The 25,473-nt window shown below is 44.1% G+C and overlaps 1 protein-coding gene across 3 annotated transcripts in view; it reads right to left on the bottom strand.

Annotated features, from left to right (window-relative positions):
* The window catches only part of LOC112989233 (rho GTPase-activating protein 22), a 64,528-nt gene that overhangs the window by 6,023 nt on the left and 33,032 nt on the right, over nucleotides 1-25,473 (bottom strand). For 2 of the 3 annotated variants that reach the window (XM_026110233.2, XM_026110236.2), the window contains exons 3-6: nucleotides 17,118-17,325; nucleotides 11,843-11,975; nucleotides 5,971-6,044; nucleotides 4,009-4,130 (exon numbers count right to left, since the gene is read on the bottom strand). In XM_026110233.2, the coding sequence (XP_025966018.1) occupies nucleotides 4,009-4,130; nucleotides 5,971-6,044; nucleotides 11,843-11,975; nucleotides 17,118-17,325 (537 nt within the window). Of the gene's footprint in view, nucleotides 1-4,008; nucleotides 4,131-5,970; nucleotides 6,045-11,842; nucleotides 11,976-17,117; nucleotides 17,326-23,514; nucleotides 23,751-25,473 lie in introns of those variants that run through there. The other variant, XM_026110238.2, reaches the window with a different exon arrangement.

The following is a 25,473-nucleotide window of genomic DNA, read 5'->3' on the forward strand; positions in this document are numbered from 1 at the left end:
AGAAAAGCAAAAATTTGATGAGACATGAGAGACCTCAGACACTCATTTCCTGCTTGTGAGATGTAATATGAGCTCCTTGTGAGGCCAGCCTGTGGGGACCATGCACTAGCGTAGGTCTGTGCAAACACAGTATCTCTGGGCCTTTCCATTCACGACTGCAAGAGACAACAACTGTGCCCATTGCTGCAGATGGACAACGTGAAGGATGCAGGTGTTGGAACAGCTCCTGAATGTAGCCGACTAAACACAGCACAAATGATCAATAGCAATGATTAATAAATTGGCCTGCTTCAGGACACCTTGAGGTGGACACCTGGAGAATAGCATGTCACTACCCCACCATGGCTTGGGGTTCAGAGTCAGCATCAACCTTGGCATGTGCATCCATGCAGGGCAGCATAGCACTGTACAGAGGTGCAAGCTGGATCCTGAACACAATAACGTATTAGCTGTGATGGAGCACCTTTTTGACTAGCTTCCAAAACCCGCAGGTTTCCACTAACTTGGGTATCTACATCGCACCCTGTTTCATAGTCTTAACAGGCCCAGAGCTAGTGTTTGCTAAATAATCCAAAAATTATCAGAAATCAGAAATGCAGCCTTTTGCTGCAGTCTTAGCATATAGAGAAACTTGGAGAGAGTATGACATCTGTATGACACATGCAGCTACATGCAAGGAGAAAAAGATGGTTTTTGTACCATTGATCTATTTGTAGACTGCTGTTCACTTCCAATTCTAGTAAAACACTCTGCAGTTTGAAATAAAACAGCACTCATGAGGAAGTGTGTTGAAATACAGTCCAAGATGGAAAATCACAATTTCAAGTATCTGTTACAGAGTGCCACGTAAATGCAACTACCCAGACATCTGCTGGGAAAGGAAAACAGCAGAACACAGATGACACCTTTGCTGATACAGAAATGAAAGCAGATAGGAAAAGAGGCTCTTCTATGTTTGCTTCATTCAGAAGAAACCCAAGGGAAAACATGGAATTTTAGGATAGAAGCTGGTTTAGGTCACAGAAAGCACAAAATGACTGAGCATAGGTTCTTTAAGAGTGGACAGCAGAACATCAACCATGGGTTGCAGGAACACAGATTTCAGTAAACTTTGAAAACCAGTATGTAAGATGCCATAAGGGTCTGGTCTACTGGAACAAAGGGTTTTTTTTTAAAAAAAAAAACCTATCGGTTTCCCAAAAGAATCAATGTTAAGAGCATAGATGCAACTAGCTCACTGTAGAGAACAACTAAAAGATTCACAAGATGACCAACTGGATTAAACAAGGAGCTTCTCATTGCATTCACATATAAGAAGCAAACACACAGAAAGCGTACTTACTACTATATAAATCTATAGAAATGAGTTGTCACTGTTTTTCAGCAGTGGAGCAGACCATTATAGACTAACAGAGAATACCATTTATCAAACCTAATACAAAGTATTTTCTATAAACAAGAAAAACCTTAAAAAGAGCAGATATGAAACTACTTATATGTTTACTTATTCTCTGAAAAAAAAAAAGAATAAGACTAACATAATCAGGGGTCCAAAATAAGCACCCGATATAATAATGAGGTTTCTGAAAAAGTAGCCTGATAGCAAGAGGTACTGAGCTCACCTATAGCTGACATTTGAGCTCACCTATAGCTGACATTTGATGCCTGTGGATGTGGGAAGGGAATTAAGCGTCTGTAGAGATAGGCCGTTCCTAACTGTACAACTAATTTAACTGTACAACTTCAGATATTTCAATTTGAAAGTCATTGTTTAAGTTTGGAGAGAGACACAATTAAAGGGCTTCTTGTTAAGTGGCAGTATTTATCTGTATCAGTTGATTTAAAAGTTCCATATTACCCTGAAGCTGAAAAAATTTTAAGCGTTCTTTCCATTCCTCCATTATTTATACATGACCAGACCTTTATCCTAAACTGACAATAAAACAAAACATTCCCAGTGCTGCTGCTTATGATTGTACTGATAAAGTCTAAAATTCCAGTTACTGGATCCCAGTTTTTCTGTAGTTCAGGTCTGTGGTCCTACAGAGTTCTAGGTCAGGTCACTCTCTCTTGTATTTTTGTATGATGACTAGGAGAGACCATCAGACCACAGCGTCTTGCCATGTCCTAGGTGAACTGAACTCAAACTCTTCATCTGCAGCCACTGAACAAAAACGACCTTGCTGGCCAAGGCTGTAGCAGCCTTATCAACCTCGGGCCAGCTGGCCACTAGGGGAAGCCAGAGCATCACACAATAGACTGAGGTTTTAAGTATTCCCCCCTTTGCAGGAATGCTGAGTAACCCCACCATCTGCTTCTGCACCCCCTTTTTCTCCTGCTCACGTTTTTGTACCTCAGATTAGAAGGGGAGGCCTCAAAGCTCCCCTTAATAATATGGCCTACATCTCTGTGGCGGGCTTCGAGCTGCTGAACAGCTACGTTGTGTCAAACACTGAAGCTGGCCTGTTACCTCAGAGCGAGTTGTTGTCCATGGAGCACACATCTGTAATGCCTTTTTGAGAGGTCACTTGTGCAGCGCTAAAGGCACCACTGCTTCTAAGGCACAGTAATACTGGCTTTCTATGAAGGATTTCCACCACACAGAACGCCACTTCGGCTGGCCCCTGCAGTTCGGAAACAGTGCCAGGGCTGATTTCAGACATCCTGTGCACAGCATCTCCATCTGTGCCAAATGTTGGGTAGCTCCATCAATTCTTTGCAGTTTTGTTAGGATCCCACAAAATTTGCTGCAAATACCTTGCATGACGGTAGTTGTGCTCCAGTGACACCTGGAAGTGGGGCTATGCCCCTAACCTGGCGTCAGCCAGAGATCATGCCCTGGCCATTTGCAGACCCACATGGAGGTAGATACTTTTCAAGCTTCAGCTTTGTAGATATGCTTGAGAGGAAAGGAGCATTCATGTCTGTGACCAAGTCCTAAGTGTCTGGTACAGTGAGGTTGATTGTCTGATGTTTTGTGTTTCATCTTTTTTCAGTCTCTGGTTTTCCTTCATATTTCCTAAAGTACAGACTTGAGCTAGAGCAGTACAGAAAGCACTGGAGTACAGGGTTCTTTCTTCCAGTCACAGCAGTCCTCACTATTTTTTTTAACCACTAGTGGATGACCCATCTCATCCCATCTGATGGGCTTCCCATTTCTCTAGAGTCTAACCATCCCTGAAATCTAGCACAAGAAGGAGGCAATGGACAAGCAACTGAAGCAAACCCTGACATTAACAGGCTGTTTTTCTACCTTATTGGAGCCATAAACACATAAAAGCCAGCATCTCAAAAGGACACACTTACAGCAAATGTACCAAAAGCAACACCATAACTATTTAGGGCCCAGTAATAGTCCCAGTCTGGTTTTCATTCTTTGCTTTTAAATTCAAGTAATCAATATACTTGCAAACATCTGGGGTATGGGTAGTTTTTTGTTTTGTTTTGTTTTTTACACTGTGTGAGAACATCTAAAATTAACAGTGATTTTCAACTTATTCCTTGGGTTCTGTGAAACACTGACTCATACAAAGTCTGCATGGCATACAGCTCTTTTAAGACAACTGGTTATAGCCTCTGTAGCACTGAAAACGCTGCACAGAAAAACAGTACTACTTTCATTGTGGACTGGATTCCCTTTGCAGGAAGCTGCTAAATGTACCCAAATGCATTAATATTAAATAATAGTAGTTTGGTACTTAGACGTGATCCTCCTGAAGAACATTTGAGCTTTCATTTTAACAACAGTAGGTTCAAAGTGTGTTTCACATAACAACAACAGGCCAGAAGCATCTCCATGTAGCGGAGAGATGCTCCTTAGGTCAGTGGTGAGAGGGATGACACTGGCCAAAGTGGGACATTGCCTCACAGCAGTGATGAAAGGGATAGCCTGCCTCACTGCTCACTGCAATCAAATGATACAGCTTCCAGCGTCTGCTTTCAACATCAGATTATTCCTGTAGCTTCAAAACACAGACGCTCTTATCTCACAACAAGAGGAGTACCTACCTTCCATCATGGTCACTGGATCTTCCATTTTGGGTCGTAATATATTTGGTCCAAATACTGTAGCTAGGTTCTGCACACTCATCTTGTTAACGCTGGAGTGAGCCTGAACTTCATCAAGGAACCTTGAAAAGCCCCCCCAGAAAAATCAAAGAAAGAGAGGAATAAGTAAGTAATCCTGACTTCTCAGACTGTAGGCTTTCTGGGGCAGGAACACTTTTTGCCCAGTGTTTACACAACCCCAAAGAGATCCTGATACCTGAAATACTCTGAGGGACTACTGCAGGTCACCTACTCAGGAATAACTCCAATCCATCCTTGTGTGAGAAAAAGAGAAGACTCGATGGTTTCTGCCAAAGGTACCAGCCTACCAGGAATCTAGCTGCCTACTGGGTATGAAAATACAGCTTTTCACTTTTCAGTAGGAATTCTCCAGTTTCTGCCAGTTTTTATTCACAGATACAACAGAAGAAAAGAAACATCCCACTCATCTCCTCATCCTAGAAGCAGCCTGTGGGAAGAGCTTAGTTTCTTGAATCTGGCAAAATACAGATTAAGAGACAGCCCAAATGATTCTTGAGAATCCATCAGCTAGGAGAATACCAACACAACAAAATGACTCTATGCAAGCCAAAGACGGCACTTGAAAAAATGGAGACAGACTGGCCATCCATATGTATAAGCTGCAAATCAGCATAAAGTTTCTAACAGTTAAATACTTTGTAATTTGAAACAGCTTCCCAAAAAGAGCTATGCTAACAGAAAGGCATAGCAAACACCTAAATAGCTTGTAAATGGAGATTAGCCTGAACAAGGAGTTATGAAAAGGATTATATGACATGAATACCTACAAGAGTAGGAAATGAGACTTAGTGGCCTCAAAGGTGAACAGTCTCACTCATTTCCTGAATTACTGTTCCTCTTTGGATGGTTGGAGGGTTTGGGGCAGTCAAAAAATCTGCTTGTCATTCTGCACTACTTGCCTGGCAATTTTTTGATTTCTACGTGCACCCTGACTGCTATAGGCATTCTCATTTTTTAAGCAGCTTTGTCCTGTGGCAGACACTGAGCTGAGACCCAAGAACCCTTAGTTCTTTTCTTTGCCGAGTCTGAAGCAAGTTCTGCCTGCCTTTTCTCCCTCAGTTCTTCATTAGAAACAGGTATATTTATATTGCCCTGCAACATCCATTCACGTTTTGAGATGCTCAGATAATAAAACAAAGGGCCACTGAAGCACACAGGCACAATAAATTTTTGAAACCATTCAGAAAAAACATTTCAGAAATGCTGTCTACCTGTACGTTTGGGAAGGGCCTGACATCTCTTGAATAAGCCACAGGCTTCACGTCAGCGTTGGTGTCTACTGCCTGTTACGTATGTGCAAATCCCACTGGGGATACAAGGACTCTGACTCTAACATGGAGACCAGGAACCAATATAAAGCTCACTACATTTTATCCAGGGATAACAGTCCATTCCAGCTCCCAAACCACACTCCAGCCCACTTTGCAAAAATTGGCAGAGTCAACAGAGGCTGAGGGGTCCCTGGTACCCCAAAAGGAAGCCATTCCCAACCCCCTTCCAAAGGAGAGCTGAGGCGAGACTGGCTATTTTGACTATATCTGCTACTCAGTTTACGCTGTAAATGCTCCAAGTGTGCAGTGCCTGAAACAGCTGCCTGCCTTTATTGGCCTTTAAGCACTTCTGAAATAAACAATATTACTAGTATCGTTAATGCCTGCTGCCAAGGCTGCGGGTGACAGCAATTTGCTTGGCTGATGCTCTGTAGATAAGCTAAGAGTTTCCTTCAGGCAGGCTGCACATCCACCTCCACACATTTCGTAGGAGCAGCAAGTTCTGTGTAAGTGATGCTTGAATATTCAAACTTTCAGAGTGAATTATTTGTATATTAGACTGAACTTCTCAAAACAATGACTTTTTCAAGTGTTAATTAATTTCACTTACTTGCATATGTATTTGAGAAGGTTGTAGTTGGCTTGGGGCAAATTCTTCACCTGTTTAACCAGTTCCTGGGTTCCCTGAGATGGAACAAATAAGAAGGAAAGTTATAAATGATGCAAAGCATGCATGATTGTACTGCAATGCTACAAAATCCTCTTTGCAGAGTCAAACCCATGAACAATGGACCATAGCACTAGGAGGATCTCCGAAGACCTAGAGTGGGTATATTGTGTCATCTCCAGCCTGTGTTATACAGTTTAGCCACCCAGTGTGATGTGGATTACCTCTCAGGAGGAGGAGCTGTCCTACTCCCAAGTTCAGAAACACCAGAAATATAATCCATCCCAAAGGACCTGGATCAGCTTTGCTGCTTTCAGAGCTCCTTTGGCTTGCAGTGGTGCAGGGGACAGTATCTGACTCTATTTTGGAAAGTTCTCTCTGAAATCTGGTGCAGAAAGCCTCTGAGAGCATCAAAATGTTTCTAATTGCATTTCTAGAGCTTGCAAATACCAAATATGCCACAGATCTACATGAAGCCACTGCATGTCACTTGACCAAGCTCTCCCACCCTCCCATCTGCAGTCTAGCTGCACGACCTCCCCCAGCCTGCAGGAAGCGCTGGGATGCTTGGTGCGTAGTGACCCTGTACTTCTGTGCTACCTTCCACACTAGGATCTCCTAACACTGTAGAAGTGTAAACATTGGTGTACGTGACCCAGAATTAGGTTGTGGGTGTGTAGGTAGCAAATACCAATATATCCCTGTATTTCAGACACAGAAACCTAAGGCAAGGGAGACAAAAGGAATCCTTTCAAATGACAGAACTACCTGGAAGAGAATCCGGAAGTCCAAGTTCACAGTCCTAACATGCAGCTGTGCTCTCAATAGCAGTGCTAAAAAAAAGAAAAGCACTGCGAGGGTTTACTGCTTTCCTCTAAGTAGAGGCAGAGGTATGAGGAAAATGATTCATTGCTTTCATGGGATTAGAACCACTGGCCCCAGTAAGACGGATCCACTGCATATGGTGTACACACCACACAGTCTCAAAACAGCCTTTCCATAAGAGTGCTATTGGCACAACATGCAGCAGAAATTATCCCACGGATGCAGCATTACCAGCATCTTTCCCCAGCTTGAAAAAAGCATAGCCTGAATTTTTTATTTAAAATTCCAAAGGACAGACAGAAAAAGAAAATAACAAAAAAAGCCAGCTGGGCTGTCTAGAATGAAAGGAAAACCACCCACTCTGCAGTCCACTGAGTAAGCAGGTTTATTCCTCAACCTCCAAAAATCTTTTGTCCAAAAGAAAAAGGCTGCGGAATTCTTGAAGTCAAACCACAGCCTGAAGTACTGAAACCCTGATGTCCAGAACTTGATTCAGTTCTCAAAATCAGTGGAAAGCCTCCTATGGACTTTAATGGTTATTTTAAAGGCCTTCAACTAGTGAGGCCTGCCAGTCTTCGGAGAGTCGGTACAAATGAACCAGCATTTTTGCCTCTTGAGCACCCAACCTATTTGAAACTTTGAGGCTTCCAGAGTGTCGTATAAGTACATTCCAGTAGCGTTGAACTGAACAGAGGCAAGTGTTTCTTTAAAAAAACTAACAACATTCCAATTCAACTACCTCTTTTTTAATTATTTACTTCCATTTGCAGTCATTTTGAGCTGCAACATACTCCTTCATAAAATCAGTGTCATACATATCTGCATGAGGAATGAATTAAAACCCTGAAGCTACTTAAATCGTCTAATGAAAACCTCTGACTCAGAAGGCTTTTCTCCTTCCAAAGCCCCAGTATCATTTGCTTTCTCCCTTCAGTACTGCAACTGCTCTGGAGATTTGCTAATTTTTTGAGACAACTAAGCTTTTTGTGGGAAGATGAGATATCCAAGCGCATTTGTGAAGAGTGAGCTTTGGATTACTAACTAATAATGGAGAAATTGCAGAAACAGCTGTTTCCTAGTAAGAGAAGCATGTTTGGACTTTTATTTCAACCTTTCCTCACCTTATTAAGGGACATTAGGGAGAGTTTTTCTGTTGGCCAGCCTCTTGCAAGATCTGCATGATTTCTCTGGTCCAGACAAGTTAGAAAGACCCAGACTGCAGTCTCTATTCCTGCCTCCATCCTCAATGTCCTGAATGCAGAGACATTTTTTTCCTTCTCCTGAATTTTTCAGCACAAAAAAGTCATTCAACTGATAAAAAAAATTGAAATTTCAAAGGGTAGATTCTTAAAAGTGATTAGTCTTTTTTAATTTCTTACGTTCAAAACCATGCCAGTTTCAATAGTGGCAAAAATGGATCCGCCAATAAAAGACCATTCACTTTTGGAAATATCAATCCCCTTTTTTGAACTTCTGAAAACATTTGAATCAAGGACAGCTGTTATTGAGGTGAAAGTTAAGGTCAATTATTCAGGTCATCCAACTTTATAGCGAGGACTTTGGGCCAGGTAGTCAAGCTTACAGATCTAATTCTCTCCTGAGTTTTGCTCTGGAAATCAATTTATTTCAAATTCAGAAATCAGGATGGCATTTGGTTCTGTATTTCAAGTGCCCTGAATTAAAATACCATGGCTCCTTTAGACGTGAGAGAGGGCTTTGCAATGGGAACTGCAGACAAATGAGAACAGCTGGAAACATGACCTAAATATAGAAGACCTTACCTGAAATCAAAAAAGGATCTAAAAAACTACTATCCCTGCTGTGTCACTGAGGAATCACGAATATGCGATTACACTGACAGCATTCTTAGATTCAGCAAGGTACAAATGCTTGCCAGGTTAAAAAAAGCTTTCTCTCCTTCTGCAACCATCTCAGGAGCTTTTATCAACTCTGCCACAGATTTGTGCCCGCTAACCATCTACCCAAGAGATGCTGGAGGTCTGAGCCTAGCAACACCACCGCACTAGTGTAAGAGAAAAACGCAAGGCAGAAGCTGCTGCATTATTGACAGAAAGCCCAGAAAATGCTTATGGCTGACGCTAAGCAGGGCAGGCATTGCCCTGCTGTCATTCATCATTATGGTATTTTGCAGTAATAAGTCTTACATCCTTGTAAATGCACCATGTTTAACTTACCATAGGTGCATGCTTTTCAAGGAGTAGTCCCAGAAACAAGGAATTTGCAATGTGTACAACAGATCAGCACCAACAGGGAGTTTCTAGTTAGTTTGGAAAACCAGAAACACTTCAGATCTTCACCCAAATTCAGTCCCTTCTTTAAAAACTCAAAGCCAGATGCTTAGCCCATGGAGCTGATATGTGCATCTCTAGAATACAGGTAGCACTGCAGGCCAAAATACAACCATGACAAGTCATCTCAGGCTCAAATGAGTTTTTAGAGTTTTGAAGATAATCCCTTCATTCTTATTCTAAAATTGGTTTTCATTTTCAGTTCCTCCTCCCTACCAGCTTGGATCAGAATCAAGTCTTTGTAACGCTGCAAGTCCCACTGAGATACGTGGCAGCCTCAGCAAAGTCCAAGGACTTTGTTAAGATTCTGGTTGCATTTCAACACCAGAGACTAGTTGGGTGCGCAATGAAGATGAACAGCAATCTGAGTAAAAAAGTGGAAAGCTGGGGACAGCGCAGGAGCATTTTTTGCTGCAGATGGAGAGTAGGCCCATGCAAAGCTAGTAGCTTAATAATCCCCATCCATGGTCAGAATGTAGCAACATGAAGGGGTAACTGTTTTATCTGCATTGCTATTTTGCATTAGTAATTCTGTTTTTATTTTTCAGATTTATACAACTGAAAGAAAAATGACATTTTGAGTCTAAATGTCTTACTCAAAACTTCCGTGTGAAAAATGAAAACAAAACAATATTTCAAATTAAAACAACAGTTTGCATTTTGTTTCCAAATACCTTTTCACAATGAAACTTCTGATCTTTTTTCTCTGAATTTTGAAAGCTTATCATTCTCTGCTGAAAAATAATGGTTTCAGTGAAACCACATTTTTGAGCAGGGGGGCCTTCCACATAGGAGGAGGCAAGTCAAATCCTACAGGCTGGGTATGACTTTGTGCTACATTCTGCTCCACGTGCTCCTGTGCACGTACAGCCTCTCCACCCTTGGTGTGTGTGTGTTCCACCCTTCTTTCGAAAAAAGCAGACAGCCCTTGTTGAGGTTCCAGATTTTCCTGACAAAAAAATGGTTACATTTACAACAGCAGCTTAACAAGACAACTCTGCTATCAGCAGTACCGTATTTAGTAAGCTTTGTTTTCAGCCATCTAGTTCTACCCGCCACCTTTCTAAAGATGCAGATAATGTAATACAAGTCCTTTTAGTCTCACTCATAGAAAACCAACACAGATGTTGCTTCCAAAACAGCTGCAGCCTGTGCAGGCAAATTCAGGCAAACTACATAGTTAATAAGCTGAGCAGTGATATACAATTATGCTTGCCCAACTTGGCACTGTCTCTGCTCTTGTGCAATAGTGCTTACAAATCCAAAATGTCCCACTCTGCACATCTTACAACCAAAACGAAACCGGCTCCACTGCCTTAGAAATGCTGTTGTTTCTTGTGAGCTCAAGAGTGAGTGAGTTCTTGTGAGTTCTGCAGTCTGTAACATAGCATCCTGCAGAGATGCCCAATTTGAGTGAGACTAAGACAGAAAATGAGCAGGTTTTGGAGCTAGCAGACACATAGCTGCACCGATTAAGAGACAGCACTAGTGAATGGACACAATGGCTGTGTCCAGGATCTACAAGCATGTAGTACTCCGTACTTTGTCATGTACAGGTATTTGCTCTCCCAGAGTTGGCTAGAGGATAGATTGCATGAGTACAGATAGGCTCAAGCAGTAACAAACCTGCCTTTTGCCCATAGAAAAGAGACGCTCTGGATGCATTGCCTTTGATGCACGCAAACAAGCATCTTCTTACAGGCATCATCAAGGACTGAATTTCCCCAGAGACTTCTGCCACTTGAACTAAAGGTGAACCCCAGGCTCTCAGTAACGAATAGGTTTTTACAATCCCCACTAGAGACAGGGAAATGTGAGCATGCACTTGAGGCCACACACAGAAAATGGATAGAATTGTGCCCTGTGACTTCCAAGCCCTCAGGCCTCTGCATTTCTTTAGCTGACACTTGTAATAAGGCTTACAACATCTTTGAATCTCTTTTTAGAAGGTGGCACAGTCCCACCCACAGTAGACCAGATCCAAAGTGCCCTGTAGTCAGCAAAGAGCTCAAATATCACCATGAGGGGAGCAATATGGATGGAACAGATCAATCAATCACATTGTAAATTATCCCACTCCTCCAAAGAGGTGAATCAAAATTTCCATGATTGCCACAGACTTGGGAGGTTTTTGTCAGCCCCTTCCCTTGCCTGGAAACCAAACAGAACATCACCACAGGAAGGTTCTGGCAAGGAATTCATAGCATTATTTCCCCCAGTTTGGGATACTAACACAGTCTGCCCTTTTGTAGTGCCTTTCCTCTATGAAACTCAGCTTCCAATTCACCAAAAACTCTGGGAGTCAGAACAAGCTCTTCTGATATATGACACTGAAAATACAGAAAGGAGTAACTTCCTACAGCTTGCTAATGAGTCAACAGCAAAGCTGGAAAGGAACACAGGTCTCCTACCTTGCATCTGTTACTGGTTATACTACAGAAAAACTTTTTTCAGAAGAAAGCACAGGGCTACAAGATGTACTTTGAAGATGCTCCTGCCTCAAGCAGGAGCCTGTGATAATAATGCACAACTCACAGCTTCAGAAAAAATCAGGGGAAGGTTCCCAGGAACTTCACTGATTTTAAATCAGGGCTAAAAAGTGAGGAGAAGAAAGCTGTACTCCACTGAGACTTGGGAAAAACCTTCAAGGTGGAAGGAGGCAGATTAGAAGGACCACTGACCTCTCCCTCGTCTTTTGAGAGTAGCTGTCCACAAGAAAGAAAGTCTTCATATTTGGCAAAGGGTATGACAGGCTCTGGCAGCTCTCGGAGGTAAAGCTTCAGGAGGGACGCCACAGTGTGAACATCTGTGTTGCTGCAATGACAGAAGAGGAAAGGAAATTTAGAAACCCATGCTACTCGAAGGCTGACCACCTTCCGGAGGGGCACAGGAAGGCCCCTCTTGGAGAGAGGGACAAAGCAGACACATGGAGGGAGGCTGTTCTGCCACAGGCCTGTACCAGACAGGAAGGGCTACCTGGAATTGGGGGAAATCACCCACTCTCTCAAGGTAAGAATGCATCTGGGGCAATACAGGCAGAAGAAGGGATATGCCTACAGCACTGCATAAGGTTTGATGGCGCTGTGGTTCCTCAGCCAGTGTGGATCAGGAAACTGAGCAACACAGTCCAGGCAAGCACACAGTGATCACTGTGGCACTGACAACAGAGCTCTGCATCCTCATGCAGTCAAACAGATCCAGGCTTTGAGACGGTAGTATAAGCTCTGCTCCTCTCCCTGATCCCTTCTGCCTGATACTTTCCCAGCCAGCATCCAGTTCTGTGTATGATGGGCCAGGCTCTTGAGTGCACAGGTTGATCCTTCAGAAAAAAAATGGAGGCAGCTCTATTTCCCCCAGACCCTCTGTTGCCGTTCGGCGTGGCTACCCAGCTTGGGGGTCACATCTCCCCCGGGCTGCGGCATCTGGAATTTACCATTCCATTATGCTGGCATATCACAACTTTTCTTTTCTGTCCCACTCCAGGAGTTTCTCTCCCTTCTTCTCTCTCCTTCTTTAAGTTGTGTCAGATCCCATGATGAAGAGGCACCTGTTCTTCCCTTTCCATTTCCTAGCTGATTTTTGATCCAAGACAGTATCTTTCTCTCATTCCAGATCTCCTCTTGTACAACTTCATTAATCTTTGCAGATGACCTTTTCAAAAGTTTAGACCATTGGAGGTCTAGACAGATTGTGTCACCAGCTCCCTCCGGCCCACCATTGCCCTGCCAGTCTGTAAGAAATTCTGTGAAAAGCACAGCAGTAACCATGGGCAACAGAGCCTCAAATCCTCACCTCTGTCTAAAAGCTGAATCTCTTCTGCTTTGTATGCTTTAAAACTTTTTTTTGAAAAGTAATCAACTCTGCCAGATATTCTGCCTTTTGCTGATGCAAAATACAGGCACAAGGAGCTCAACAGGGCTCCCGAATAGACACAACCCACATGAGTGAGACACCTCAGCTCTGCCCAGCAATCAGGGACGTAGTGAAGTTATCTGCATTCAAACTGTGGAAAGGTAAATTAGGGAGACTAAAATTTCCCCGTGTACTGACTCTCAAACATTCCTGGATCTAGCTCAAAACATAACACTAAGTTTCTTTTGTCTTAGCATAGAAGCACAAACATCACTGCTACCCAAGAATGACAGGTAAAACCTGTAATATCGTCATGACTGCCTAAATGTTTCAATAAGCAACAGCTAACAATTAAGTTTCCCAGAGTACTATTGGGAAACACTATACATCCCGTGTGGCCCAGCGCATTCTCAGCAATAGGAGCCTAATACAGGTACAAGTTGACCCTTCAGTTTCTCACCCCTAGAAATATGACAGCCCAGTTTTCTATGAATTTGTGTCTCATCATTGTCTTACTTCAGTTTCTAAAGTGTCTCAAGCTCTAACTGAAGTTTATTTGGTGGTCAAGGCAGTTGTAAGGACTTTTTCATATGTGGATTCTCAAGTCTAAAAGAGCTGAGGTCACACAGCAGCCTTTCCACAGACAAAGGATTCACAATGACTCTGCTTTTATTCTATTCTTATGAAAAACTTTGGACTCAATTCTCTTGGGAAAATTCATCCCTGTTATTTTACTAAAACTTGCCAATAATTTTCAAGTTATTGGGAGAGAAGAGAAGTAGACAGGCAAGCATACTGATATCAGGAACATAGCTAAAAACAGGAAAAATTACAAAAGGAAGTTGCCACTGTTTTAATACGTACAAATATTTGACCACTTACTGCTAATTCTCGCAATGCTATTCATATTAAACAGCTCCATCATATTTGAGAGCACTGCAGTTTTACATAGCAGTTTTTGTCAGTTGATCACAAATGCTTTACAGATGAGGTCACTACCCTTATTCGCTTTTTTATTGTGGAGTTTCAGGCACAGATGGTTGATGCAACCATCACTCAGTATCAGAGCCCAGCCTACAGCCTCAGGTCCACTGACTGCGGTTTATTGTTTCACCCACAAGGCCAGGTGAAATCCAGCCTGTCAGTGGCATGGAGGGGCAGTAGGAGCAGAAAGCAATAGGTGCTTCCAAAACAGCAAACCTTGGCCTTTTCAAAGTATCTACATATGCATTTAAGACCCCAACCTTTGGCTTTTAAAAATAAGTATTTTAATTATCACTCATCACAGAGATCCACCATGGCGCAGGCATGCTCTAGCAGAGATTTTCATTTAGATCAAGCCAGCTTGAGTTCCTTGTGTATGCAAAAGACATCTAAAAGCACTGACTGCAACTAGAAAAAAGTATATTCCTTTCATTGTACCTGATTTGGAAATAAGCATATGGATTTCACACTTGCAGAAAATACCTGCCTTTGCCTATGCTTCCTAGGCCACACATGGATAATTTTAGATACACATACAGGAAATCACCCTTGCTAGGAAGAGAAGCATTTCACTCAGGCAGGGTTTTGGCTCTCCTTTGCCACTAGCTGTGACTACAGATAGCAAAGGCCAGAGAGCCAGGCCTGCCAGCTGCAGTGATGGTGATGGCTTCGAGAAGCTACAGCAAGAGGGCTGGGGGGGGGGGTCTTCGACTGTCTTACTACCCCACTACCCCCATGCTTCCCGGCTCTAATTCTGTGCTGAAACTTCAGTTCTGTGATACCACATTTCAGACTAACTGGACAAAAGGCAGACAGTCCTTCCCGGAGATCTGCACCACTTCAATTAAAGGTGAGGTTTATCACTGATCTATTCAGCCAGTACAAATGCCTGTGCAAATAATGGTACTTTCTGCTTTAAGAATGTTGGGGGGAGGTTTGTTCATCTTCATGACTTTCTTCACAGTGAAATTACTACGGTTAGACTAAGGCAAGACATGAAAGTGAAACTGCTATTCCTGATTAATTCCTTCTGTAGATACTCTTGTTCCAGAACATGTGTTTTCCAAAATAACTTAATTCATTTCCCACATCAATTGAGACAATTCTAATTCTGAAGGACAACATCCAGACACTTAGTTAAAGATTCTGTTTAAGAAAAGATGAAGTGAGACAATTTGAAAATTTCAAACTTTTTTTTTCCATGAAAATATTTCTAAATATTTGATGCTTCCAATTAAGGAGACTGTGGTTAAGAATCAAAGAAAGGAGGATGGGTGGCCTAGAAGCTGAGATGAGGGAAGAATTAGAAGAATTTTCCCAATAAACTCTAAGGATATTCTTCCAGGGTGAGAGCAAACACTGTACTGCCCATTGCAGGGGATACTACCCCTTCCTTTAGCAGATGCAGGAAGGGTATCTGCAGGGTGGAGACTGGCTGCAGGTCTCCAAGGGGAAAGGAACCCCCTCGGCTGACATACCAGCAATAACATCTGAGTTCAGACACTGCCTATGTCAGCTAGGAAAGCAGGCCTGGTGGGTTTCAGCAAGAGATGGATGCAGGTCTCCAAGTCTGGATCTCAGAACTGATCCCACTCCTGGGCTTGTAATAGACATCAGGCCAGATCTATGCAATGGGCCTGGATTCAATATCCCGGGAGTTCAGGAGTCCATTAGGGTCAAAGGCCATTTCTTAAAGGACTGTTTAGGTTAGCACAATGCTGACCTTCACTCTGGGTAGCACGTGCATGTGGGAGAGGGAAGAAAATGCTAGTTAGAGGGGATGGACAGGATTTGGCTGTAAGGGCCCTTCTCCTAGAGGTCTGTGTGTCTGGGCTCAGGACTGAGGTGGAGATAGTGCAGCTGAGGGCTGTCCCCTACCTTTGGTGACCTGGGATTGAGCGCTCCCAGACAGTGCTGCACAGAGGTTTCTGCCAGGGCTGACTCCTTCCCATGGGAGTTGCTTTTAGCTGAGCCTCTGCCATCTGTCCCCTGCCTGAGCTACAGCTCCTCCGGTGTCACAGCCATGCCAGTGCCTGGCCATGGACCACACTGATCTTGTCCCAGACCTTGACCCACAGACTGACCTCCTAGCCTGACCTCAGAGCTGCCTCATCACTGTGGACCTGCCCAGCAGTCCTCAGGCTGTCTCTGACCTGCCCTGCTTGCCTTATTTTGGGTACTGTGGGACTAGGTCACTGTGCCACTGCCTCTAATAGGCTTGTTATTGCATTGTTATTACAGCTGTATTGTACTGCTTGTTATTGTAGCTCCTGGCTCACCTTCTCTTGTGAAGCAGCTGGCCCTTGCTGCTCCCTGACATTGACATGGTCAGTAGGACCAAAAGGCAGCTAACATTTCTTTGTCCCAGGCAGGAGTGATTACATCAACATTGTTATAAGGGAAAAAAAGGCCATTTTTCTTAAAAAAAACAAAAAACAAAAAAACAAAAAAACAAAAAAAACCTGAAAGTTCTGTTGAAAAAGCAAAACAGAATGCAAAAGCACCGCACCCAAGATACATTCAGTTTTGAATTTAGGTCGCATCAGTTCCATCTCTGTTGCTGAAATTCTGGACCAAAAGAATTCATTTTGGCCAAGAATCCCCCTTCCAGGGTCAGAAAATGCTTTGCTGCAACATGCTGACAACTCTCTACATTGGACACGTAATAGCCAGGGAAAATCTGTGAGATGCTGGTGACTATTCTAAAGCCTAGTGACAAAGGAGGAGGGCAGATCCACTGTGAAGAAGGGAGGATGCAGCTCCTGAAAGCAGTTAAGACTCCCAGTTCACCTCTGTCATAGGCATTACTATAGTGGGATCCATCAGTTGCTGGGTATCCTGCACCCAAGTCTACCAAAGCATTTCAGTATGTGCTTAAGCTAAACACTGGAGTAGCCCCATCTGGACTGCTGGACTCAAATTTCTTCTTCTGCTCAAGCACTTAGCTGAACGTAGGCCACAGCACTCAGCATGATGCAGAAGAAAGCCCCAAGGAGCGTTTTAATGAAGAAAATAATGATGTGGAAAGAACATCTAACTATAATAGCCACTTCCAGGTCATTTCTGTCAGATTTTACTTGCCAGAGGTAAACCAGCCTGAATTTGGTGATGCCAACTCACCTGTCAAAGAGGGGCTTCTCTCCACAGTCGAAGGAATCCTGCAGATCTTTGACAAGGTTGGCTTGGCCAGGCATCCGGAAGAGCCCCTCCTCAGTAAGACCTCGCTCCCTAATAAAATCCACACACTGTTCCACCAGCAGCGGGGCCAGCCGCTGGCCATATTTCCTCTCGTACTGTACTGTGTCCTCCAACCGCTGCCCAAAGATCCCTGCCAACAGACAGCAAAAGAGACGTTCTGCTGTAAGCTGCAATTTTCCATGAGCTACTGCACAAGGCACAGGATGAGGGAGTGGAAACTGTTTCACAAGTAGACAATGAAGCTGGCATGAAGGTCCAGTTTCTAACACATTCAGAAGAATAAAATGATTTTTAAAAACAAGCAGAATTACATGCTGAGCATTTTGTTCTGCTTAGGAGTGCTTTAACCTCTGCCCTGGGTCAGTTTATACCCATTATAGCCAAGAAGACATAACAGAAGCAGCATTGCTTATGGTTATCTGCAGCTGTGGTGACTGACTGATGATGCATGGATTAAATGATTGTACTTCCACAGCATCTTCTGTCCCAAGGATTCCAAAACAAAGGCTACACTGACTTTATGGGACACAATCACTTTCTGCATGCACCCACATCTTAGGTAGGACACAGCTATCCTTTAACAGTTTGCAGCTGCATAGCCCAACAGGTAGGATGAGAAGCAAGCCTGCCACGGGACTGCTAACATGACAGAATACAGTTGTCAAAATTAGAACTGGCTGTTGTTAAAATCCCCCACCATCCTGAAAGCTTAGGATTGCTATTTCTTTTCCTTTAATTTAAATCAACAAATCAAAATTAAAATAGGCAGTAAAATATATGCAATTAATTGCCCTTCCTACTAAAATGTTACTAAACTACTAAAGTTGCTAAAACAACTTCCTGCACCTCAAAAGTATCAGAAGCACCAGATACTCTAAACACGGGCTGGCCATTGGTTCTTCTTAAGCCAAACCTATGGCAGATGTATCATCTAGTGCGAAGCACTGGCTCCCTCTCTGGGCAAGTGGGAGTTCCTGACCAATACCAGCTGCTGAGCACCACTACTGGCACCAGACCTTTTGGACAATGCAGAAAAGGCTCAGGCTTTACGATTCAGAGGTCTTAGTTCAATCTCTGCCTCTAGGGGACTGTTCCATCTAAAACACAGCCTGGGAAACATGTTCTGAAACCATAATTGTAGCACCCTACCAGGTGTAGAGGAGTCAGGGAGGATATCATTCAAGTTAACCATATTTTGGAAACGAGGTATTCAGTAAGTGTCAGAATCCCCAAATCTACTCAATTTCAAACAAGATGAGACCATATCAGAAATTCTATTCAAAGATCACTCAAAGCAACAAGAAACTTTTCACTCATTTCAAGGAGCTTTAGATCACACATTTAGCACTCAATCCTGCAGGTCTGAAAAAAATAGCATCATACAATACTGGAGCTACACTGTGGTCGCAATGATGCATGTACATAGTTACACCAGGGCAGAGGATTTGCTTATTTCTTAAACCTCTACTTACCTTCCTGTGAGTAACCACATTTTCCATTTTTATTTTAGTGCTGTATTCATGGGAGGCTGATGACTCCTGGCAGGAAATCTCCTAACCACCATTCACTATCCTCCATGGGATAAGTCATATCAAATCAAACCTGCATTCTGTATTCAGTCCAACCCTGCTAAATCCTTGCTGAAACAAATTTTCCACCAACCTCAGTTTCAACTCTCTGAACGAAGTGTGCAAGAAGCATCCAAAATCCAAGTCCTTTCCCTGCCAGTTTGTGATACATCAGAAGACAGAACCTTTCCACACACTTCAGCCTACACAACTGCATTGCAGTATCAGAGCTGGAGAGCCATGAAGAGTCTTGAAAGAAATTCCCTCCTTATCCTACCAAGATACTATGCCCTGGAACGTGGGAGTGAATTATCTTTATCACTGTAAATTCTGGTTTTCTTGCAGAGTAAAGGTTTTCCTAGTTCTAGTTTCTAATCTGTTTATGAGTTTTCACTGAGGTGTGTGTCTCTAAAGTTACATTCTGGGGCAGGGAATCTCCTCCTGCTTTTGCACAGGTTACTTTGTAATCTCATCAAGTAATCCCTGTTGTCATTAGGGGGCAGAGCAAAGCAGCACAGCAAGACTGCTCAGAATGTGGGACTCAGCATTGTCCAAGGGCTTCCAAGGCACTTGGAGAGGCTGGGCGGCCATGAAAGAACAACCTTTCCAGCCTGCTTTCTCAAAAAACATCCCCATCCAGAGGTACAGTGCAGGCCCCTCACCAGTGAAAGGCTGAGGAGGAGCACCTGTCTAACCTCCTTCATGCTATCCTGCTAATAACCTTGTCTCCCCCTTCCTCCGAACTGAATGCTTGATCCTGGGCCATGGGCCAATGCAAATCAAGGTCCTTCAGCATTAGTTACAGCAAGCTTGGGCCAGACACCAAGCTGTGCACCCTAGAGACAAAAAAACCCCTCCATATCCAGGTTTCCTCCCACCAAACCTATTTCCTCAAAATGGTATTTGGTATTCACTTTTCTAGATGTAAGATATATATAAGTTTAGGGACATAGGTCTGTGGTAGATGTCAGGACAATCACAATATAGCAACACTTGTCTTCCGAAATCTCTACTTGTAGAATCATGGCCCTGTTTCCAAAAGAGTCAATCTCGAGAATGACTGGGAAAGAGGTAAGTGCTCTGCATGCCTGCAGATATAGAGCATGGAGTTAATATTCTTCCAGAAGCCCACGTTTGGGTGCTCTAGACTAATCCCAAGCAAGGGGGAAAGCAGAATCAGACACATATGTATGTGAACACACGCACAGGATGACTGCATGCATAATCTCCACTAGCTGTGTGAAGCTTTGTCTCCTTTTCCCTAGCCTTGGCTGGCCTGTGGTCAGTGACATGCTCTAATGCATTTCAGGCAACATCAGTCTGTGCTTGCCCGGATCACAGGAGATATAGAGGTTAAGGAATGTGACTTTAAACTACCAGATGAAGATGGAAAGGTGACATACTTTCAAATCCATAAATAGAAGCAGATAGACCTTCTGCAAACACAACGTTGTTTCTCTAGGTGGCTGCTGCAAAACCAGACGCTGGTGATCCCAAACCTTCCCTCCTTCTCAGGCATGCAGCTTGATAGCACCCTTTTCTCCTGGATAGAAACATTAGTCTTTGGAGGATACCAGAGCACTGTAATACTCTTCTACTGCAATACTGCTCACCTTCCTATGTTCACGCTATTTCAAATACATAACAGGCAGAAATAGCTATGAAATCAAGACTGATATAAGCGAGGATGAAGCTGATCTACCCTGTGATATGACAAGTGAAAGGAGCTGGACTGGCACAAACAAGGTTCCTTCCTGTGCAACAGTGTGCGCTGAAGGGCTCTGCATGGCAGAGCTCACACAGCCCTCCAGGTTAGCCAGTTTCTGCGGAGGCAGAGAAAAGCCCCTCCAGCCATTGCCGGATGAAAGACCAGGCCAGCTCTCTTGGCAGCCCCCCTCTGCTTTGGCAGTCCCATTATGGCCCAACTCCAACTGCAGATCTACATTTTCTATTTCTCCTAAACCTGAATCCTGAGTTTCCAGGGGAGTGCTAGAAAAGGCCCCCAAGCATTGCCCAGACAAAACACTTCTCCTAAATCAAGTCTGTTGACAACTCCATCTTCCCTTTGCAGACCCCTTCCAACACCACTTCAACTGAAGCTCTCTGCTTTGTCTTTTGCTCAGCCTCAACCCTAATTATTTTATGGGGCTGTAAACAAGGTCCTCCAGCAATTGCCCAGACCAAAGACTTCTCCTAGCCCGGGTCTCCATGCAGCCTCCACTCTCCTTTGGCAGTTCCCTTCCAGACGCACTCACACTGCAACTCTATGCTTTCTTTTTCTCTCAGCCCCAACCATAACTAAGTTTCTTGGGCAGCCTTAGTCTTGGCCCCTCAAACGATGCCTAGAAGAAATCTTTATCCTAGCCCAGGTCTCTTGGCTGCTCTAACTTTCTTTTGGCAGCCCCTTTCCAGCTGCACTCCCATTGCAGCCCTACATTTTCTCTTTCTTTCCACCCTAATTTTTTTTGCTGAACCACAGACAGGGGACACCCCAGGTGTTGCTCACGTTGCTACACCTCTTGGCAGTAAGAACGTTAGGGTTAGGGTGTATTTTAGCTTTAGAGAGAGAAAGTATAAAGCTGCAGTTAGAGTGGGGCTGGAAGAGGGCGGCCAAAGACAAGCAGGAATGCCAAGTGAGCTGGTTTGGAGAAACTGTTCATCTGTGCAATGGCTGTACATCTCATCTAAGGCTTGGAAGCAGAAATGAGGGTTAGCGTTAAGAGAAAGAGCAAACTGAGAGGGGAGTGGGGCTGTCTTTGCAGCGGGGCTGGAAAAGGATTGCCAATGCAAGTTGGAGCTACTGCCAGTCCTGGGCTGGCAGAAATCTTTCCATCTGGGCATCTGCTGGGGGGCCTTGACTATGTCTCCCCTCAGGAAAATTAGCGTTAGGGCTCTCACAGACACAGCTATGCTGACAAGAGACATAGCAGATTCACCTAGTTCAATCTCCAGGGCTAAACAGGGCAGACTGGGGAGGCAGTATCCTGTTAGCTCTGTAAAGCTCATCTCACTTCAGCTGGGTCTCACAAGGGCTTGTAAAACCGAGGTAGTCAAATGTCCCTGAAACCACCAGGCTATGACAGCATTGCTGGGCAGGGACTGCCCTGCTTTGCAAGGAAAAGCAAACATGGAGCCAGTTGCATACATCCTCATCTGCTGGCTCCTCGAGGCACAGGCCTGTTTTTAATCACTGGGGCCTGTAGCTCAGGCTGAACTTGGCAGTGTTTCACTCCATTCGATGATCCTGCTGGAACGCATTACAGTCCTGCTCTTCATTCGGGGGAAGGGGAGCAAGTGCCATCCAGAGTCCCAAACAGGGACTGGATATAAAGCCAAAAGCTACTAGCAAACTAAGGGTTAACGTTCCTTGTTATAGCCTTATCTAGAGCTAGGCACTTTTGTTTGGTTTCAAAGCAGGGGAAAAAAAAAAAGAAAAAAAGAAAAAGACATGCCTGCGACCACATCCTTAATCTCAGAAAGATTCAACAGATACCAAACAAATGGGCTAGCAGAGCTACAGAATCTCTTTCCTCCACTCCAACAAACTGTCTCTGTTCTTTAAAGATTTAGGTGGCTCTTTGTGGAAAACGCGAGCCAGGAATGATGTACTGACTAAGGCACAGACAGGCTCTCTGTCCTGGCCTGAATAGCTCACCCACCAGCTCCAGGCATACAAAGCCTATACATTCAGCTATGCTGTCCAGACATGCAGTGGGCAGGAAAATATATGCTCCCTGCTTCATTTTTTCCTCATCAGAGCTCTGATTTCAACCAAAATAAACTAAAGACAGAGATAATAAAGTCAGTCCTTGAAGAGGCTTTCTTCAGAGAGGACAGAGGACTCCATACGTGCTTAAAGCGGGAAAAGTCCAGAAACACCTATGTCAGCTGTACACATTAGTATACGTACATTAAAAGATGTGCAGGAAGATAATCAGGCACACACCTGGATGCTGCGGCACAGCAGTATGCACACCCTCACAGCCTGCAGTTTATGGACGCACGAGACTGCGTACGTGCTCACCTGCACATGTAAGCTTCTGCTCTGACCTTCCCACATACATGTTTAGGCTCCCATTTATCTGTCCCTCTCACACATGAAAGCAGAGAGAAAAAATCATGGGCAGACGTTCAGAGATGCATACGCTTCCACAGCACAAAACACACACACACCTGTAGCGCTCTCCTTTCTCCTCCCCTGGTCCCCCGCAAGCACATCCTGTATCAATCACTGCAGCAGCAATTGAAAAGGGAGCCCCACAGTGCTAGGAGCTGTACGTGCCTAGTAAGAGTCCATAAAAACTAAACAATCCAGCTAGACAAAGTAGACAAGAATGGAGGAAAGAAAAGGAAGTGACAGATGATCGGGAACTAAGAAAATCAAATCAAGCAACTCACTCGAAGTCACACAAACGAGTCTGTGGCAGAACTTGGCATATACTGAGCCCATTCCCCACAAAAATCAGCCTTCACATATTATGACATGTTCACTCTCCTCCACACATACACATTTAAATATTCTGGGTGAAAACAAACACAAACACACTTTCCCAAAACCATCATTAGATGCTAGGTTGGAATCTGACAGTATTTTTGGCCACAGACTGAGTCCTCCTCACTCTTTCCCATTCATAAAGACAGCTACTATATTTAGATATTTAGCCTCTGCCTAAGTCTCAGCTCAAATGTCTGCTTTTCCTCTAAAAAAAGGAAACCATAACAACTAAAACCTCTGGAAAATCATCTCGTACCTCTCGTTCTTGTGCAGCACTCCGCTACATGACAGGCGCTGAGCTTCAAGCAGAAACCAGGCAGTGTCAGACAGCAGGAGCGGCAGAAAAAGAAAGTCCTGACTTCAGGCATCAGACACATTCTGAGTCCCAGCACTGGCAACTTTCCATTCACCCAGCGCTACACAGCAGAGAGCGCCGATCTGCCCTGGGAGATAATCTCAGCAGCACATCTGGTCTCAGCTCCACAACTCGGCATTAATTATGACTTGTGCAGAAAGCATTTGAAATATCCAATGAGATGCAGAGCTCCCCGGCTCCCTCCACCAGGGGAAGGAGAGAGAGGGAGAAAGACAGACAGGCAGGTAGGGTCTTGCCCACCCTCGAAGCTGCCGCCAATGTAAACAGCAGCTAAGTATGGGTCAGAAGTTTTAACAAAGGCATCCCCCATCGGCTGTGTAATATATTCATGCTCTAATTGCTTGTCAGATCTATTCCTGATAGCTGGAAGAGCTGAGCAACAGTTGCTGTCTGCATGCCACACTCTGGATCCCTTCCTGATACAGGCAATGGGAGCTGCGCTGCAGGCAACCTGGTGCCCTGGTCTGGCCTTTGAATTGCTTCCAAGGCACCAGAAGCAGAAAGCTCAAGTTGGAGGGGAACATCTCCCCACCTTTGCATTAGCATGGTCTGAGGACATCTCTGCAGCTCCAGGATGTGCTCCAAAGTTTTACACAGCCTAGGACAAGCCACAACCTTTGCTCTGCTGCAGCTTTTTTGTCCTTATGCACTTTGCTTTAGCCCTTTACAGAGAACTTGCCTGATGATGAATAGCTCAGCTAGATAACTGGTAGGGGAAGGAACCCAAAGTTCCTTCTGTGTGAACCAGCCCCAGGACTTGCTGCAGGACCAGACTCACCCTCTCAGTTCCTACCCTCAGGGCAAGTGGCCCATAGCTGAGACAAATCAGGCACTGCCTTGTGCAATTATACAGAAGTCAGCCCTTCGTCCCATTTACAGAACGTGCTCACATGACTGCCGATCTGCAGCAGTCACCAGTCAGAACCTTTGCCCCAGGCTTCTGAAGAATTTTAACAATTCCGGCCAACTTCACTCCCCCCTGCAGAAAAAAAGTAAGTTTTGTCGCCGTCTGCAGCTTCTCATGTGCTTCTGATGTTAAAATACCATGTCTGTGGTCACCATACAGACCACACTTACCTGAACTTGGTGGCCTACTGGCACCAGTTGCTTAACTACACTGTGGCTCACCTTGCACATGTACATCAGAGAGCAGAACAACAACCCAGTAGTCAAGTTTTGAGATTCCAGCCACTGAGACAGCGTTGTTCCGCAACTCAGGAAACTGGAGATCACACTCTGTCTCTGTCCTGTTTTGACCAGAAACTGAAGAAATGACTGTCTCTCACTACAGGTAAAGGCAGTACCAGGGTTGAGGGCTCCAGTTCTCAAATAGCGAGTTAGTATCTCAGAATTAGACATGAGAAGCCCAAACAATATGCTAGGCAATATTTAAAGCCTACTGAAAAACATTCGCTAAATGATGGAGATCCTTAAAGAGAAGGTACAAACGAGACACTGAGTACTCTTCATCCTTCTATTATCATCCTGCTATGATCGCAGCAGGTTTGGGAGAGCCTGCCCACAGCACTAGCTGGTGAGTAGGACCAATCCCCCTTCTGAATGTCTGACACACCGTCAGGATTTCTTGGCACCATTCCCTGGAACAATGCCTCAAAATGTGTCATGTCTGCTAATAACATTACGGAGCCTAGGACTCAATGTTTGGGGTGGAGCCCAGGAGACAGCAAATGCAGATTCTTATTCTTCCATTCAGTTCTCCATTTCTGTTTTCCATCTCTCAAATCACACAAATGCAAAGACATCCAATGAAACAGAAAGCTTGTTTTAAATGGATTCTTTTGTACCCAAAGTGTAATTAACCTGGGGAATTCACAGCTT

The sequence above is a fragment of the Dromaius novaehollandiae genome, chromosome 6 (assembly GCF_036370855.1).
Source record: "Dromaius novaehollandiae isolate bDroNov1 chromosome 6, bDroNov1.hap1, whole genome shotgun sequence".
Classification (NCBI taxonomy): Eukaryota; Metazoa; Chordata; class Aves; order Casuariiformes; family Dromaiidae; genus Dromaius; species Dromaius novaehollandiae.